The 19,993-nt window shown below is 37.2% G+C and overlaps 1 protein-coding gene across 1 annotated transcript in view; it reads right to left on the bottom strand.

The window, feature by feature from the left end:
• Nucleotides 1-19,993, bottom strand: part of LOC120634352 (cGMP-specific 3',5'-cyclic phosphodiesterase-like) — a 117,088-nt gene that overhangs the window by 30,990 nt on the left and 66,105 nt on the right. The window contains exon 3 of the mRNA XM_039904864.1: nucleotides 2,044-2,157. Coding sequence (XP_039760798.1) covers nucleotides 2,044-2,157 — 114 coding nt within the window. The remainder of the gene's footprint in view (nucleotides 1-2,043; nucleotides 2,158-19,993) is intronic.

Here is a 19,993-nt window from a genome sequence, read left to right as displayed (position 1 = left end):
TCAAGCTACCTTTATGAAAAACTTTATCAAGATTGGTTTAACAAACAATTAATTAATAAAACAATGAATTTTTCATCATCATATCAACTCATTATCGGCTCGCTACAGGGCAGGTTCTTCTCCTACAATGAGGAGGGGTTAAAGCCGTAGTCCACCACGCTGGCCCAGTGCGGATTGGTGGACTTCACACCTTTGAGAACATTATGAAGAACTCTCAGGAACGTAGCTCACGATGTTTTCCTTCACCGTTGAAGTAAGTGATAGTTTAATTACTTAAAACGCACATAACTTAGAAAACTTAGAGGTGCTGGGATTCGAACTCGTCCCTCGGAAAATGAAGTCGAAGTCCTACCCACTGGGCTACTAAAACTTTTATAGGTAGTTCACATATCTTGCATAGAGTGAAGTGCAAAAAATTTTTATTAATCATTTTAACGCAATTTAGTCAACACCAAAACACAAACGAACACACTGGCATTTTAAATAAATAAATAAATATACTACGACAATACACCCCACGATAATCTAGCCCCAAAGTAAGCGTAGCTTGTGTTATGGGTACTAAGATGACTGATGAATATACATAAATACTTATAATATATAGATAAATAAAAAAATAAATAAATAAATAATAAATATACTACGACAATACACACATCACCATCTAGCCCCAAAGTAAGCGTAGCTTGTGTTATGGGTACTAAGATGACTGATAAATATACATAAATACTTATAATATATAGATAAATAAAATAATAAATAAATAAATAATAAATATACTACGACAATACACACATCACCATCTAGCCCCAAAGTAAGCGTAGCTTGTGTTATGGGTACTAAGATAGCTGTTGAATATTTTTATGAATATAATACATATAAATACTTATAATATACAGATAAATACCCAAACACTGAAAAACAATCATGTTCATCACACAAACATTTTCCAGCAGTGGGAATCGAACCCACGGCCTAGGACTCAGAAAGCAGGGTCGCTGCCCACTGCGCCAGTCGGCCGTCAACAAAATCTACATAGATTCAGCCGTTAACATAATTCTGTAGCTCTTAGTTTAAATTAAGATTGCCTCTCAAGAGAATAAAAAGCTTAGCAAATTATTAGTGTTTTAGCGAAACTTTGCGGTTCTCTTGTTGTCATAATCAATATTATGCAAATTGTATCGTGTACGCCCGGAGAATTTCGGCTTCAAGGTTGAAACAAGGGCTCTTATCTTCTTCGACACTACAGTTGGCATACCGAATTTCTGTATAATCCTTTCTGAAGTGAAAACTTTTTTATAATAATAATAATAATAATAATTTCTTTATTTCAGGCAAAGCCCATATTAATACATTTAAAACAACAATTAGTATTACTTTACATAGAATATCTATATTTTATTATTATTTATTAATATAGAATATTTATACTTTAACTTTATTCTTATAATAGATTAAAATTAAAGTATAAATTTATTCAAATGGCATGTCAAAAAATATAAAATCAAAAGACAAAACAAAAAAAAAATTAAATTAAAAATTACAATGAATAATAATCATAATTATTAAATTTAAAAAAAAAATTAGAAAAAATTAAAATTTGATTCGAATATAAATTAAAAAAAAAATATATTAAGTATATAGAGGCTGAACTTACTGATTCACTTCACCGACAAACTAAAGCAACGCGACATTTTACTGTAACGTTACCAGCACGTTTTTGTGGGGAGAGTGGTAACTAGCCACGCCCAAAACCTCCACCCACTCCAGACCTGAGGTGATTCAGAAATTACCACCCTCGTGCCAGTGAGGTTGGAAAAAATTCTCAGCATTTTAAGACCCAGCCGATGCGATGTTCTCGATACAAAGGCGGATGTCATACACTTACTAACAGGGTTCCTACAAATTGGAACGCTGCGGGAAACCGTGTATCGCAGTTCCGCACGTAGATTTATATCTTGGGTCATAAAATATTTATACAACTCCACGGCTGCGATGACAGGCTCAGTGGCCAGTAACGTACTGGCCAAAAAAAAAAGTTACCTTATGGCATAGTACATCAATATCCAATTCGTTGGCTACGTCTTTGATGAGGTCCATAAACAGGTCTGCCTCTTCGAGCTGCCGTTGTGCTGAACTGCTGGGCGATCGCGATCTCTGTAACAAAAAAAAAGGCTTAAAAACCTGAGGGTTTTTTTATCATCATCATCATCACATCAACCCAAAAACCCAATAGGGGTAAAGGCTTTTCTTAAATATTTTCTAATGACAATGTGAGATGGTTATAACAAAAAGAACACCCGGCTAAGTTTGTTGTGGGCTTCTTCTTAGACCAGGGCGCGATTGGAACCCTCGTAGCTTTAGTTTTAATTTTACGATTGTAGTTATCGCCATCACTACTCACTGCTATGTACACATTTTGTATATAATAACGCATCAAAAGTGCTATCTATGTGCCTATTTGAATAAAGAAATATTTGACTTTGACTTTGGCTGTAGACCACCACGCTGCCCAATGCAGATTGGTGGACTCCACACACCTTTCGTTACATTATGTTGAACTCTCAAGCATGCAGGTTTCCTCACGATGTTTTCCTTCACCGTTAAAGTAAGTTATATTTGAATTACTTATAACGCAAAAAACTTAAAAAAAATTTAGAGTTGCGTGCTGATTCGAACTCGGTCCCCCGAAAGTGAAGTAGAGCTCCTACCCAATGTGCTATGACCACTTCGGTTTTTTATATTTAGTTATTGGAAATAAATAAATAAATAAATAAATAAAATAAATAAAAAATAATTCACGACCTCCTTGGACCTTGGTTTTAAGTTGGATGTCCCGGATTGGATTCCCGGCAGAGCAATTTGGGAATTTATTATTTCAACATTTTCTTTTCTCTGGTCTTTTAGGGGACTTCACCGGTGGCTAGTTGCCACCCTGCCAAAGATGTGTAGAAACCGATTAGGGGTATGGGCTTAATAACTGTCAAACTCACGAAACAGTTAGCCCGCTACTCACCAAGATGCATCATCACTTACCAAGACTCCAAGTGAGATTGCAGTCAAGGGCTAACTTGTAGTAGAATTAAAAAAAAATGGCGGCTAAGTATCGAAGTTCAAGTTGGACTCGAACGATGCAAAGATACCCCCCGGTGTCTTAGTCGTTTATCAGTCAGAAGTGTACTCAAAATAACTTTAATATTACGGATTTCCTTATAAACTCTCATCCCCTATTTAACCCCCATCGGAATAGAATAGTAACTGCAACCTAAAAACTCTTCAGCTTCATTATAAGTATATAGATAGATATCGATAAATAAATATAAATAGAGATAAATAAATTCATATAGAAATCAAACTAGTTAGATAGGTATTTTCCTGAATAAAACGATTAACTTTTTTCATTGAACGAAAACATGGGTACATAGGTCGGGAGCCTACCCGACCTCCGATAGTAAGCTTTGACAAACACTGAGCCGTGAAAAGGCACGTCAAAGGCTAAAACGCTCGGCTCTGAATAAACAGGTCAACGAGTAAAGGATATAAAGGCTACTGCTTATACAAAGGTTTCCTTATTACACAAATAACGTAATCTAGAAGAATAAATATGTATTTATTCTAAGAATAATTACCATTGAAGTCTTTTTGTAGTGTGAAAATAACCAACGGAAGTATACACTCTTTTTTCACCAAGTCTTTAACTTCTTAAAGTCATAGTTTTTTTCCGATATTACAAGTGGCGCAGTCGCTAGGATGAAATTATTATTTATCCGTACGAGGCAGTGAGATAATATGACAGAGAGTCGACCGTTATTGTTCCGATCGTCGTTTCAGTCAATGGTCTTCACGCGAAAAGCTTCGACCAACATCTTTAGAAGCTTTCGCTTGGTTGTTGGATCAAGGGTCGGATACAGAAGGCAATAGTCCTTGAAACGGCGCGTATTGTGAGGAGGTTCCTCACTCTGGCCTGACCGCCGCTTGCTTGGGCATTCAAAAGCCCCGCAAGCGGAGGGTGGATGATTTTTTATAAATATTTAATCGTGTTTTTTAATTTTTTAAAGCATTGTAAAAAAATCAAAATAAAAACATGAAAAAGAATAAATGATAGAAATAATTTTCAAACTAAATTAACATATTTAAATTCTTAATACAATAGACTGTTTAGGCTAGTAATTTTACTTATAACTATTTACGATTCAATATTTGTTGTAAAGACTGCCTCCGGCGGTAAAAGCCTCCATGAGTAGCCAGGACTGTCTGTCCATAGCTGCGCTTGCCCATGTTTTCCTGTGTTTTCCTCTGTTTGTTTTATCTGTGTTATATCATCAGACCACCTTCCTAATAGTCAGCCTCGTCTGCGATTAGAGTCTCGTGGGTACCAATTGGCGGGCACGAGGCATTGAGATACGTTATATAATATTATGCATCATAACTCAGTCCAATTAAAAGTTAGGACGACGACGAAGTCGACCCTATGGTCGACTGAAATTTTCGACGTCCGAAAATTAGATTAAGCAGTTAATCCTTAATTTTGGAGCAAAATAACTATTTGTCCAACTGTTACGTAATTAAGACACACGATGTTCTGTTTAGGAAGTCTTGCGTAATAAAATAATTTATACTTTTTAATTGTCTTTGGTGGCATTAAGGCTTTAGAATAAATGACAGTTATTATTGCGTAGGTATATGGTATAGATGGCTGTATAGGTATCTTCCTTTGCGTTCCTTATCTTTTGCCTTAGTTGTGTAATTTAACGACCACACCTATATCTGGTTAGTACGCTAATATCTTATTTTTTAGCATCATAATTTTTTACCACCGCATGCGATGGCAGTCAAAGGATTTTATATCATCATCATCATATCAACCCATCACCGGCCAACTACAGGTCACGGGTCTTCTCCCACAATTAGAAAGGGTGAAGGCCGTAGTCCACCGTGCTGGCCCAGTGCGGATTGGTGGACTTCACACACCTTTAAGAACATTTCGTAGGACTCTTAGACATGCAGGTTTCTTACGATGTTCCCTTTTACGGTTGAAACAAGGCGTACATTTTTTTTTATTCCTTTACGAGTTAGCCCTTGACTGTAGTCCCACCCGGTGGTAAGTGATGATGCAGTCTATGATGGTAGCGGGCTAAACTGTTAGGGACTATGATAGTCATACCCCTAATCGGTTTCTACGCGACATCGCACCGGAACACTAAATCGCTTAGTGGCGCGTCTTTGTCGGTATGGTGGTAACTAGCCACGGCCAAAGCCGCCCACCAGAAAAGACCATAGAAAATTCAGAAATTATAAATTCCCAAAGTGCCCCTGCCGGGTATCAAACCCGGGACCTCCTACTTAAATTCACAGCGCTCACCGTTTCACCACGGAGGTCGTCAAAAATTACTTAAAACGCACATAACATACAAATGTTAGAGGTGCGTGCTGGGATTCGAACTCAGTCCTCCGAAGGTGAAGTCGAGCTTCTACCCAATGAGCTATCACCGCGTCAAATAATGTACACTATCTCGTAATTCGGTGGTTTTTATAATTTTTAATATTCTATGTTCATTATATCAAGCATCCTTATTTCACAAAGCAACCCGAAAAAATAACACTTCGCAATATTGAAATCGTACACCTGTTACGTCATTGGAAGTTGGAATTGGAATTCGAGCGAATTTCACCAGAAAAATAATATTGTCCCGCGTTCAGAAACACTTGAGCTATCACATTTCACATTTTCAGTAGTTTTCGCTGATGTGAAAACTCTTCGCAAGGGAAATTGGGCAGTCAAATGTGGCATTCAAGATTCGATTTTATTATGCTGAGATATTTGTGTGCCTTCATTTTTAGCTCTTCATTCTAAACGGAAAGGTGTAAGAATTATTGTCATTTTTTACATGTAATGTACGCATCAAAAGTGCCATATATGTGCCTATTTGACATTTTAATTACTTAAAGCTTCGACATGGATGAAACTAATTAAATGGTTCGTGAGTTTCATTAAATTTCTGTAAACGAGCCATTTTTTTCATACAAGCTCTTAGCTACTTTTTATCTCGATAAAAACCATCCATTTGAAATATTACGCTCTTTTCATTCAATTTCGCTGCACTTTTCCAAGTTTTACAGTAAATTGCTTCATTGGGTTTTGTGTCGCAATTATAAATAAATAAATAATAAATAAATATACTACGACAATACACACATCGCAATCTAGCCCCAAAGTAAGCGTAGCTTGTGTTATGGGTACTAAGATAACTGATGAATATTTTTATAAATAATATACATAAAATACTTATAATATACAGATAAACACCCAGACACTGAAAAACTTTCATGTTCATCACACAAACACTTTCCAGTCGTGGGAATCGAACCCACGGCCTTTGACTCAGAAAGCAGGGTCGCTGCAAACTGCGCCAATGGGCCGTCAAAATATATAGAGTCAATTATGAAGAGCGTCGAAATTATAGTCTCACTAGCTGCTGCCCGCGACTTCGTCCGCTTTTGTTTTTCTTTTTCGAAAGACATGTCCCTCATAGAAGTGGCAGCACTTTATGTATTTAGGATAGCTAAGCCTGGTGTAAAATCGTCAAACATATTCGTCCCCTCTCCCAAGAGAACTGAGCTTAATTTCGGGATAAAAAGCATCCTATATTACTTCTAATACCTTCAGGAATATATGTACAAAGTTTCGTGATGATCGGTTTAGTAGTTTTTGCATGAAACAAACAAACAAACAAACAAACTTACATTCACATTTATAATATTATTAGAGATTGCACAGTAGTTTATTTATACAATTAACTACATGCGAATGACACTGTCTTGTCCATGATTTTAAATTGATTTAATTTTCACTTCTAACTTTTCCAACTTATGTGCGTTTTAAGTAATTAAATAATCAGTTCTTTTTTATATTTAGGTTAAATATAATTCCAATTAGTAAACACATGATTATAATAACAAACCAACATGAATATTTACAAAAAATATAAAATAACAATATCACTTGCTTCAACGGTGAAGGAAAACTTCTGTGATTAAACCTGCATGCCTGAGAGTTCTATATAATGTTCTCAAAGTTGTGTGGAGTCCACCAATCCGCACTGGGCCAGCGTGGTGGACTACGGCCTTAACCCCTTCTCATTGTGGAAGGAGACCCGTGCCGTGTAGTGGGCCGGTAACGGGTTGACATGACACCCTCTTTCACGTAGGGGCTTAAAAAATTACCAGCTATAATGAATGCAAATAAAAACTAGGTTACGAAAGAAATGGAAATAGTGCTCCATCGAGATAATCAAATGACTCTCGTTATTAGTTTATCGATTTTCGCCGCTTTCGCATTTAAAACTGCTGAACCAGTGAATTCGAAATGAATGTCTTTTATTGCATTCATTACGCTACGTATTTGTGAAGCTCTGTCCAAACGGTCACGTTATAATACAAAACCATGTCGTAGCTCCTGACTTATATTGGCAGGTGCTAAAAGATTTTTGTGATTCAAATCAAATCAAGTGTGATTTGGCATCTTCTTGGCAAACGCGCTCCACCTTAGGCTGCATTTACCATCCAATTACCAATGACATAAAAAAACATAAAAAATAAGACTAACAAAAGATACTTTCTCTTCCAAATATTGGATAGAAGCAGGCGTTACTTTGCGGAATTCCATGATATATTATGAAAATGAAGCATAATTTGCTATACTCCGCGAAAAGCAGTTACTGTAACTGTATGGTGTAATTTATAATTTCTTCAATCCTTATATCTTATTTATTTATTTGTTTAATTATGTATTTATAGTAGAGCATTGTATGTTTGTATATATGTATGGAATATATATTATATTTTTGTACTTATCTTTAATATGTTATGTTTAATATATATTATATTTTAATTTACTTTATAATCCTATTATTTCACTAATGTTTGTTGTACCACCTACTAATTTCAACAAACAAATTGCTATACATTTTCTTTACCTGGAATTCCTTTCGAATTTCTTTCGTTGCCTGGAAGAGATCGCTATTTATCGATAAGGCCGCCAAATTGTACGTTCTACGTTATTGATCTGATGTATTTGTATCTCTGTAAATTTTCTCTGTGGTGTGCATTTAAAGTGTATTCATTCATTCATTCATTCATTCATTCATTTATTCATTCATTCATTCATCTTCGGCAATGTACCCTCTACGCACGTTTCGCTCCGAAACCGGAGCATCCTCAGGCGATGTTGACTTTACAATGACACACAATACTTGTACAGGAAAAAAAAAATACTTTACAGTATGACATAGAAAAACGATAGCCCTAGTACCTTAGTAAACAAAAACTATAAATTTCACTTCAGACCATATCACGTTATAATATGTAAAAAATTATGACATTGTCTAAGTACCAGAATAAAAAAAAACCCATAAATTAAACTTAAAACCACGGCTTCGTTATGTTATATAAACATTGAAGAACGATATAAGTACATTATTGTAAAACAAGCTTATGTATTTTGTATCTGCTTAGATTGAGCATCACGTAGAATACTAAGCGTTTTATTTATCCTCTCTGCATTGAACAGCACTTTAGTGCCACTGCATTTCTTGTCCTCCTGGAAAGAAATTGCAGTTTGTTTGCTACAATACAGGTGCAGGTCAGAAAGTGATCCTTTAAGCAGTGGCGGGCATGGGGTTTTGGACCAGGGTATGCATAAAGCCGGTACATGGCATAAAATGGAAAAATTCCCCTCCAACACGACTTATATAAAATAATTTGGATATGCAGTGCTTTTGTGCATGTATGAAATGCACGCCACTGCCTTTAAGATCCTTTATCAGCAAAACCAGAGCAATGTTACCTAATAAAGATTATAAATAATTTAATGGTATACGTTTAATGGTACGTAATTTAATGGTAATTGATTAAAACAGTAATTAAAGCGGATGAAAAACGCGAGAAAAAACTAGTATTAATATCAAACATTTTTTTTTATTTCAAGTTAGCCCTTGTCGGCATTCTCGATGATGCAGCCTAAGACGGTAGCGGGCTAACCTGTTAGGGAGTATGGTAGTCATACCCCTAATTGGTTTCTACGCGACATTGCACCGGATTACTAAATCTCTTAGCGGCACGGGTAAATAACCACGGTCAAAGACTCCCACCAAACCAGACCAGAGAAAATTAAGAAATTATAAATTATTAAATTGCCTCTGCCGACCTCCTACTTAAATTCATAACGCTCTTTGTTGTGCCAGGAGGTCGTCAAATAACCAACTATACATTAGATAATGACTGTTTCCTATTTTTTCGTTACATAATTGCGTCTCAACTGCTGCACCGATTTTCATGACATTTGACAATGAGATAGCTTTTTTCTGGAAAAGGTTTTCCTGCTTCTACTTTTAAAGTAGAAAACTTGTTAAGAATAATTTCAAAAAATTGAAATTCGTTATTTTTGCATATTTTATTTATTACGTTCCAAGCACGGATTCTTTTTAATTTTTTTCTATTCTCACCTGCTGATGAGTGATGATGCAGTCAATATAATAACGGGCTAACCTGTTAGGGATATCGGTTTCTACGTTACATCGTACCGCAACGCTAAACTAGCTAATCAGAACTTGAGATTTTATTAAATAAATATACCTACTCGGTCAATCTTTTTCTACAATGATAGTAGCATTGTAGAAAAAGACCTAGTTTTTATCTGGTGGAAACTCTTTGTTCACGAACTATTTTTAAACTTCTAGTACGGGTACTTCTAGTTAAAATATAATGAAAGAATTTGACTTGAAAGGAGTCCAATATCAATCTATATATACAAACGAAGAAAATTATTTCTTTAATAAATAAATAAATATACTACGACAGTACACACATCGCTATCTAGCCCCAAAGTAAGCGTAGCTTGTGTTATTGGTACTAAGATAGCTGATGTGTATTATTATGAATATAATACACATAAATACTTATAATATACAGATAAACATCCATGTTCATCACACAAACATTTTTCATTTTTCAGTTGTGGGAATCGAACCCACGGCCTTGGACTCAGAAAGCAGGGTCGCTGCCCGCTGCGCCAACCGGCTGTCTAAACAAAATTGCATTGGCTTTGCACAGGTTTTTTATAAATAATTATTGCAATAATTTGCAAAGTCCATGATACAATCAACACTAAGCACCACTCTGGGTCCATTAAACTGAGGCGTAATGTGTTAAACCTCATGAGCCTGTGTTGACAACAGCAACCAACCTTTAGACCAGAACTACTAGGTACCAGAGCTACTTGGCAGCAGTTTAATACTGCCGCCAAGTAGCATCTCTCACAAAAAGCTATACTGCTACCAAAATGCAGTAGAATGTAGTAAACACATTTTGTATCTCGCCCAGAAAGATTTCAGATAGACTGGGCCACCGATATGAAACGATGATAAAGACACTGTTTATTCAAACACATTTGTACTGTATTTTAGCAATAGGAAAATGTCTGGTGCCAAAAATATAAAAGACTCTTTCGCCGTCAATTTCCGGGCCTCTTCGTTCGGAAACAACAGGAAATGAGTTGCTACGTAAATCGCATTTTCTTTTCGGAGCGTTGTGCATTTCTCATTTGCGTAATGGAAAATTTTGTACGTTTTATTTTTTTTTAATTGATAAACCGTGCGTTCGGTGCTTCTGAGGTAATTTTGTGTTTGTATTCCGCATACATTATTCCCAGTTCGACAAAGGAACCATTAACATAACGGCTTCAAAACGTTTCGGGAAAAAAAAAAATATTTAGGATATATATGTGTATTAATAAACGGGGGTAAACTATTTTATGTTAACTGCTTTAGCAGGTGGACACATTAATTATATACCCTGTCAGGGGATATAACTGGGGGATATAATTTTTACTTCTAGTCCCGCTGGACTAAAAACCCAGCCATCATCATCATCATCATCATGTCAACCAATTGACGTCCACTGCTGGACATAGGTCTTTTGAAGGGAGTTCCACAATACATGGTCCCGGGCCGCTTGCCTCCAGCGGCTCCCAGCGACTCGCCTGATGTCATCTGTCCACCTCGTTGGGGGGCCGACCTACGCTGCGTTTACCGGTGCGGGGTCGCCATTCCAGCACCTTAAGACCCCAACGTCCATCGGTTCTCCGAGCTTTGTGCCGTGCACATTGCCACTTCAGCTTCGCGACTCGCTGAGCTATGTCGGTAACTCTAGTTCTTCTTCGGATCTCCTTATTTCTGATTCGATCACGTAGAGATACTCCAAGCGTAGCTCTCTCCATCGCCCGCTGAGTGACTCTGAGCCTTCTTATGAAGCCTATTAGCGGCCATGTCTCAGTTCCGTAAGTCATCACTGGCAACACGCACTGTTCGAAGACTTTAGTCTTCAGGCACTGAGGGATTTTGGACGAGAAGATGTCACGAAGTTTCCCGAACGCTGCCCATCCGAGTTGGATTCGGCGGTTCACCTCTTTCTCGAAATTGGACCCAGCGTAAGGGTTTAATAACCCATAATCACCACACTGGGCAGACGGGTTGGTGATGTTAGTAGGACATACATACAAAGGACACTGATGCCCTTACTCTGTTATATTGTGAAGATTTTATCCCATGAGTAGTACTACTGGAGTATCGTGCTCAGCTAATAAAACTCCAAAACATTTATTTATTTATTATTTATACACTTTATTTTTACACCACAAATAGAAACACAACAATGGACACAACAAAAATAAACTTAAGAAGTAGGATACAAAAGGCGGCCTTAACGCTTAGTAGCGATCTCTTCCACGAACCTTAGGATTAGGAAAACCAAGGGAAACCGATTGGTGGAAGGGTGTATTTTTATTATATATTTATATAACTAATATATACATACACTAGTTGTACCCTGCCACGCTTCGCTGTGGCACATTGCGATTGAATGGTTGAGAAAAATAGATAAAAACAATCCTTGATGCGTATTATATATCATGCTAAAATTTCAGCCCGAACATTGCAGAACTTTTTGAGTTTTTGAAGCGTGTGTACGCTTCCACAACCAACATACCATTTTTATATATATATAGATATGTGTTTGAGCACTAAAGATGTCCCTCCTACTTCCAGAGGCGACCGGTATTATTTGGAAATTATAGATAGTTGCAATCATTGACTGCAAATCTTACATAGACTCTTCCGCACTTCAAGTTTTAGGAGTAGTACCTATTAAAGCATTTTGTGGCCAAGCTTGTCCAGGGAAGTCCCTACTACCCCCATGTCTATTTAAGCTGCTGAGCATCGTTCCAGTCCGAAGGGTGTCATTTCATAGGATGTGTTGCTTGCATGGCATTCAAAGTGTTCCTCTTTTTATGTAACAAATTATGGTTTTTCACTAACCATTAGGTTACCACAGCTTGGTCCATCATTTATTACTATAAAAAAACCTTTCAGATTGTTATCAACAATTATAATTATATAAATAATTTTGACGCCCCCACAATCTCTAGGGCAAAATTTTTTCGAAATCTGATAGAAAGTGACCTTAATTTAACAAACATGAAACTTTTATTAAATTTTAAGTCTGTGGGAATTTTAGTACAAAATTTTCATTTTTTTCATTAGCACCCCGTAACCGATTTTGTGATTTAAACATTCAATACATTCTTGTTTGCTCATAACATAGCCCGAAAAAATTCTGTCCAAATTTCATGTCTTAAAGAGTTAAAATTCAAAATTTAGTTTTCGGAGATTTAAAACTAAAAAAAACTTATAAAAAGTTAGCCTATCCATTAAGCCAATGTATCCTCTACATGGATGCAAAATTTCAATACAATCGGATGTATAGTTTAATAGTTTTAACGGAACAACCGTAAAAAACTATAGATTTATATATTAGTACTAGCTGTTGCCCGCGACTTCGTCTGCGTTTGATTTTGTTTTTATCGTATTCAGTATTGCGAAGCCTTAAATGAGTACATGTGACTATCAATTAATTATAGACAAATAATTTGCAATAAAATAAAATTGCGACTATAATTAAATATCTAAGCTATCCTATCTCTTAAGTTGGAGCAGACTGCTCACAATGTGCCAATTTAATTTAAAATCGGTTAAGTAGTTTAGGAGTCCATCGCGGACAAACATCGTGACAGGAGATTTATATATATTAAGATATAGTATAGATATATAACATACGATACATACTAAAATATGCCAAGTAAAAAACCATTTAATCTTTCCTTCACACCCTGATGAACGAACACCGCTGCAGCCGCCTGCCTCATAGGATCCAGGGCTACGCCCCAAGCCCCCAGCGCTCCTAGAGCCCTGTGAGCTGGCACCCTCACAACGCCCGGGTTACTGGGAAAATAGCCGCCCCACAAAGTTAACCCGGGCCGCAGCAGTAAACAAGAGTTAGGGTAAAGTCCAAGATTGTTCCATTGTCTAGTTCAGCGATAGGCTAGAGTCCTCCGGTTTGGTATGAACAAAACGCAAAGCGTTGAACGCTTTAATCTAACCGCTCTCTAACGAATTAATAACTAGAACTACGAATCACAAGGTCTGAATGAATTTTACTAAAAAGAAAACTAGTAAGGAAGCAGTTGGATTGGCTTTTATCTCTCACACTATTGATTATACTTAAATTGTAGTTTTATAAAAGAGAATCTGATTAAGTTTTTATCGACCTCCCCTGTGCAGTGGTGAGCACTGTGGTTTTATAAGTGGGAGCTGGGAGGTCTTGAGAAGGGGCAATGAGGAAATATATTTTACTAAAAAGACGAAGAGAGATTTTCTGAATTTTCGCTGGTATGGCCTGGTGGGAGGCTCTCATTTTGTGGCTAGTTAACACCCAACCGAGAAAGATGTACCGACTAGCGATGTAACATTCAGGTAAAATGTCGCGTTGGAAACAATTAGAGGTATGTAATATCACTGGCATATAACAGGTTATTCCTCTACCATGGTATAAAAAACGAATACAAGAAATAAATAAATTAAGTTTTTTTAAAAATGTTTTGTGAATATTTGCGCCCATACCATCCGTAAGGAACCCTAAAAACTGCAAAGTGTCTAATATTATTATCTATCCACTATCGAGTGCCCATGCACTCCGCACAGCTTTTAAGTTTTAGAGAGTCATTGTACAAAAAGCTTTTATGTACTTAGAGAAGATGGCTACACTTCAAATATAATTATTTTGATGTACCTTTCTTTGGTGCGGGATTTTATTTCAGGGACTGTCTAGCGACCTTTCTAGCGAAAGAACAGAGTTGTATAGAAGCTATAACGCGTACTTTAAGCTTTACAAGAGAGTAATGATCAGCAATGGCGGTGATAGCCTAGTGGTTAGGAACTTCAGCTTCATTTCCGTGGGACCGAGTTCCAATCCCAGCACGCAACTATAACTAACTGCGTTTTAACTAAATAAAATCATCGTGAGGAAAGGTGCATGCCCGAGAGCACTCCATAATTTTCTCAAGACGTGTGAAGTCCACCAATCCACACTGGGCCAATATGGAGTTGGAGATGTTGGAGTTTCAACCCCGCACGGTAAACGCAGCGTAGATCGACTCCAACCAGGTGGACAGGCGACATCAAGCGAGTCGCGGGGAGCCGCTGGATAAAAGCGGCCCAGAATCGTGGAGTTTGGAACGCTCTACAAAATACCTATGTCCAGCAGTGGACGTCAATCGGCTGATTTGATGATGATGATGACGGCCTAAACCCTTCTCATTGTGGGAGGAGATCCGTGAACTGTAGTGGACGGGTTATGGGTTGATGTGATGATGAATAATCAGCTTTAGTTTAATTGCCTTTCCATATCCTACTTTCTGAATCTAAGGCCGTGGGTTGGATTTCCCAACTTGGAAAATGTTTGTGTGATGAACATAGATGTTTTTATCTGGGTGTTTATCTGTACATTATAAGTATTTATGTATATTATTCATAAAAAATATTCATCAGTCATTTTAGTATTCATGATAAAAGCTACGCTTACTTTGGGGCTGGATGGCGATGTATGTATTGTCGAAGTATATTTAATTATTTATTATTTATATCGACTAGTACAAAGGTACATTTATTCAGGGCTACCAAAGCGGAATAGTAAAATTAAACCTTTATGCGACTTTGTATAATATACCTATCTGTTACAACTTCATATTTCAATGGGTCAACGATTTAATAAAATTCTAATACACTCAATATATCTAAAGACAATACTTGTTAATATTTTTAGAAAGTAAAAAAAATATATTACACTAAATACATTCGTGTTTGTGTCCTCTTTAGCGAAAGGAGCAAAAACGCGGGGCGTTTGGGTAACTCCACCAATTTCCATCCAAAGAGAAAACAAACACCACTTTCTCACATGGTCATGTGACAATAACAAGATTTAAGTATTCTGTATTTTTCCATGCCTTCTCGGAGTTAGGAAATTTACGTTATTCACTACCGTACTTTGGAAATCATGTTACGCTTTCAGTCCCGGCTATTTAAACAAACATGTCCGCTGCTACCGCCAACGCATTAGAGTAGAGTGGTGGACTTAAACTCAATAACCTTTTCTACTATAAACCAGGAGACGCAGGAGAGGTAATAGACTTATAATGATGATGATTAAATTTGCAATCATTATCTACCTCAGAAGTTGGAAGTTTTATTTAGATACTGGTGTCGTAAGAGGTGACTAAGGGAATATAACGGATAACGGACAGGAGCGCGCTGTGCTACTAAAACCATCTGCTGCGAACACCAATCCGTCTGCTCAGCGTGGTGATTATGAACAAACCTTCACGTTGGGAGAGGTCGTTAGTCCAGAAGTGGACTTTTGTAGGTAAAGGAGCGAAGGTAGCAAAAAAGCTATACCACCAAGCCAAAAAAAAAATGTCATTGATGATAATGATATGACTACTACTACTATTTCGGGTAACAGTTATTAGTTATAACTAACAGGTGTTAGAATAAGAATATAAATAAGTAAATAAAAAATAAATAAATATTTCTATACGTCTCACTGAATATGCGTATTTTAGCCAATAGTTAAATAGTGTCAGCCAATCAGAAAGCATTGCTATTAGTCAGTTAGCCCGTCAGTCAGTCACCTCTTCCATTCCTTTATATATACACAGAGATAATCACCAGCAGGTGTTGGAAAAAATGTACAAAATATAATAACATATATATTATGTATATATATATATACATATTATATATAATGGTACAGAAAAGCTATTTAAAACCACCGAACCCTGCGAGCCATGTCCTATAAAACTATAATCCCTGCTAATAATGACAAAGGGCGGAACAAATGGCCTACCATTTGTTATCCCTTAACGGGCTTAATGACTAAACTTAATTAACATTTTGTATTCGAGCGAAGCTAATCTTCTAAAGCCAGCTTCTTACTACGCTCGGGTTCTTCAGGACGGAAACCTTTTTTTGTTAACGTGTGAGAAATCTCCCGGTGTGATAACAGGTTAATGAAACTAGGTATGTTATGCTAGATTATTACCATGTTACTAATCCATGAATTAATCAATTTATTTATGTGTGAAGAACATGTTATAGTACGTTATGATACTAGTGTGCTATATTGGTCGTTACACTCTAGCCGGTATTTTGCGCACGAGTCACAAGCAAGCGCGATAAGAAAGCCTTTTTTTTATAGTTATACTTCTTTTGGCGCGTTAGGGAAAAATGGTGAGAGTAAAAGACACACCGCCACAAAAAACCGACACCATGAAGTAAGCTAGCGACAACATTTTAGTTTTTTCTAAAAAAGGTTTGACAGTTGACTTTCAATAATTCAAATAATACCTTTTTTTCTATAGTGTAGTTTTTTCTACAAACGTAGAATAAGGCGAAAGATAAAATTTTTGAAAAGATTTCTTGTTACGCCAAGAAGTATAACTTCTAACGCGTGTACGTAGGTACACACACGTTTTTTTTTTTTGTGTGGTGGAAAATCCTTTAAAGGGAGTATACCCAAACTAAAAACCACCATGGCATGTCGCTCTTATTGGCTTTGTTCTTATTCCGGTTCCCCGGGTTGAGTAATGATCAAAGAAATTTTCCAACACTAGTGAAGGAAAAAAAATCTTTATCCGCAACGTTATACGCGTTGGTTTCGGTTTTTCGAACCCCGTTTTTTTCCAGGATAAAAAATATTCTATGTTGAAGAGTCAAGATCAAGATTTTGGATTAAGTTTTAGGCTAATAAATTATATTTTATTTAAAACTCGTGAGGAAAAGTTTTGGTGACCACAAGTTATATTAAGCCCGCCAACCTCAAAGCAGAAAAGAGGTTCTATGTCTAAAAGCCAAGCAGGTGGGATATTAATAGACTCAGGATGATGTGTTATAATTATTATTACTTTTATTGACCCATTAGGTCTCTCAACGGAGCACGGGTCTCTTAGAATGACGACCGACGATCATACAAATATTTTCCAGTAGTAGGAATCGAACCCACGGCCTTGGACTCAGAAAGCAGGGTCGCTGCAAACTGCGCCAATCGGCCGTCAATTGTTATAAAGAATTTCCTGACATGCAGGTTTTCTCACGATGTTTTCCTTCATCGTCATAACAAGGTAACGCACAAAAAACTATAGCTATTTATTATGTAGGTTAAACCAAATGCCAGTTATGTAAGCTGAGCCAAGCTTTTGAACCGTTTCAAAACGAGGTACGGCTTTACAAATGTGTTTCAATGAAAATATAACATGAGGCCTTGCGTAGTCTGCGCCAGGTTTGTTATTAGCGTAACTAAAAATAGCCTCGCAACTATATAACTTAGCGTAAATCAGGTGTCAGGCATAAAATGGCAAAACCCACCTTCTGTAAAGATTTTAGGGTAGGCAAAACCCACCTACTGTAAAAAGTTTTGGGTACGCAGTGCTTGTTCCCCGGGCGTATAACAAAGCCAACAAGAGGGACATGCCGTGGTGGTTTCCAGTTTTGGTATACCCCCTTTGGGTATACCAAAGGAGGGAGTCCCACATCAAATCCGTCGTGCCCGAGGCCAGAGGTAGCCATAAAGCTTTTCCACCACGCCAATAAAAAAAAAGGGTAGGCAGTGCTTTGGTGTATGTAATAAGTGCACGCCATTGTAAATAAGTATATATTTATATAATCATCAATACCCTATAATAGTCCACTTCTAGTATTAATGCATCTCCTATCGGGAGGGTTTTCCCATTACCATCGAGCTGGGCTGACGGGTTGGTGATCGCATGGTAGTAGAAGCACAGAACCATGAACCAACCGTCTCGTAAGACACCTATCAACTATCTGGGGGGCGGTTTGGTATAAGGTGTGGTGACAATAGTTCTCTGATCTGCCGTCACCACACATAATATTAAATTCATTTAAAAACTCCTTCTTATCTTAAGGATAAGTTCCCTGAGAGTGCAATCCGATTTAAGATAGTTTACAGTATAAGCCGTAGAGCTGGGAAATGCGCTCCCAATCGACACAAGGCAGTCTAAATCGCTTGATATGTATAAGAAAGCTGTCAAAAATCACTATAATTTACATCAAAGACGACTTGTAATAGTATAATATTTATTATGTATTATTTTATTTGTGTAATCTCAATTTGAGTTGAAGTATTAGTATGTAGTTATTTGTATGTTTTTTTGTACTTATGCACAACCTGCAGTCTGTTATCCTTTGGTTTTCCTCATCCTAAGGTTGCCTAGAAGAGATCGCTACTAAGCGATAAGGCCGCCTGTCTGTTTTTTTTAAATTTTTCTTCTGTATTTTTTTTGTGTGCAAATAAAGAGTATAAATAAATAAAAAAAATAAACAACCCTAGCTGGAACGGAGCATACTATTATTGCCATCAATCAACTGGATACAAAAACAATGTGACAGTAACCAATCCAGCGGTAATAGAAATAGATGTCACAGATGAAAATAAACAGTAAGCTTTTTAAATATTAAAGTTGCCAACTAAAAGCGTTATTCACCGGCCAAAGGTAATCCTCAACAAAGGTAATCCTATTAAAAGCTCGGGGCTGTTTACAGCACGGCTCCGTATCGTGATACGGAGCCGTGCCGTAAACAGCCGTAATTCCGTAACAAAAGCGCACATGACGCTTCCATATTATATGATCGATCTTCACGTTTATATCCACCTTGCATTTCATAAGGTCCTGGTACTTTCGCTCAGTAAAATATTAAACTAGCTATGCCCGTTGCGTCGCCCGAGGGAATATTTTCTCTTGTACTGTTCTTGGGTTTTCGAAGCGGTGATAGCTCAGTGGGTAGTACTTCGACTTCACTTACGGGGCGCTGAGTTCAAATCCCAGCTAAGTTGCACCTTTTCTAAGTTCTGTGCATTTTGAGCAATAAAAATATCACTTGCTTTAACGGTGAAGGTAAACATCGTGAGGATACCTGCATGTCTGAGAGTTCTCCATAATGTTCTCAAAGGCGTGTTTATTCCACAAATCCACACTGGGCAAGCATGGTGGACTTCGGCCTCAACCGCTTCCCATTGAGAGAGGAGACCAGTTCGCTGTAGTCAGCGGGTAATTGGTTTATATGATGATGTATTCTTGAAATTAATTCTGCATTATTTCTGCCGCTAAGCAGTAGTCCTGTGTTGCGGTTTGAAGGGCGTTCTTCTTAATGATGTGTTCAGGTCTACTAATCTATGAATGCAATCTCATTCGGTGGTAAGTAATAATGCAGTCTACGATAGCGGGCTAACCTGTGAGGGAGTAAACGGTTTCTTCACGGCTTCATATCGGAACGCTAAACCACTTGGCGGGATGTCTTTGTCGGTTGAGTGGTAACAAGCCACGACTGAAGCCAAACCAGATAAAATTCAGAAATTATAAATTCCCAAATTGTACCTGCCTTTTCTGGGCCTAAAAATTATCCTGTCCGTATTCAACACGCGAGCATCTGTGTGCAAAATTTTATGTTCTGATCGATTCTAAGTTTTATTCCGCGGATCGGTCCCTGAGTATTTTTTCGGGATAAAAGTAAATTATAACCGTTTCTAGGAT

This window comes from Pararge aegeria, chromosome 23 (genome assembly GCF_905163445.1).
Source record: "Pararge aegeria chromosome 23, ilParAegt1.1, whole genome shotgun sequence".
NCBI classification, from domain to species: Eukaryota; Metazoa; Arthropoda; class Insecta; order Lepidoptera; family Nymphalidae; genus Pararge; species Pararge aegeria.
This window is presented reverse-complemented; position numbering and strand designations above follow the sequence as displayed.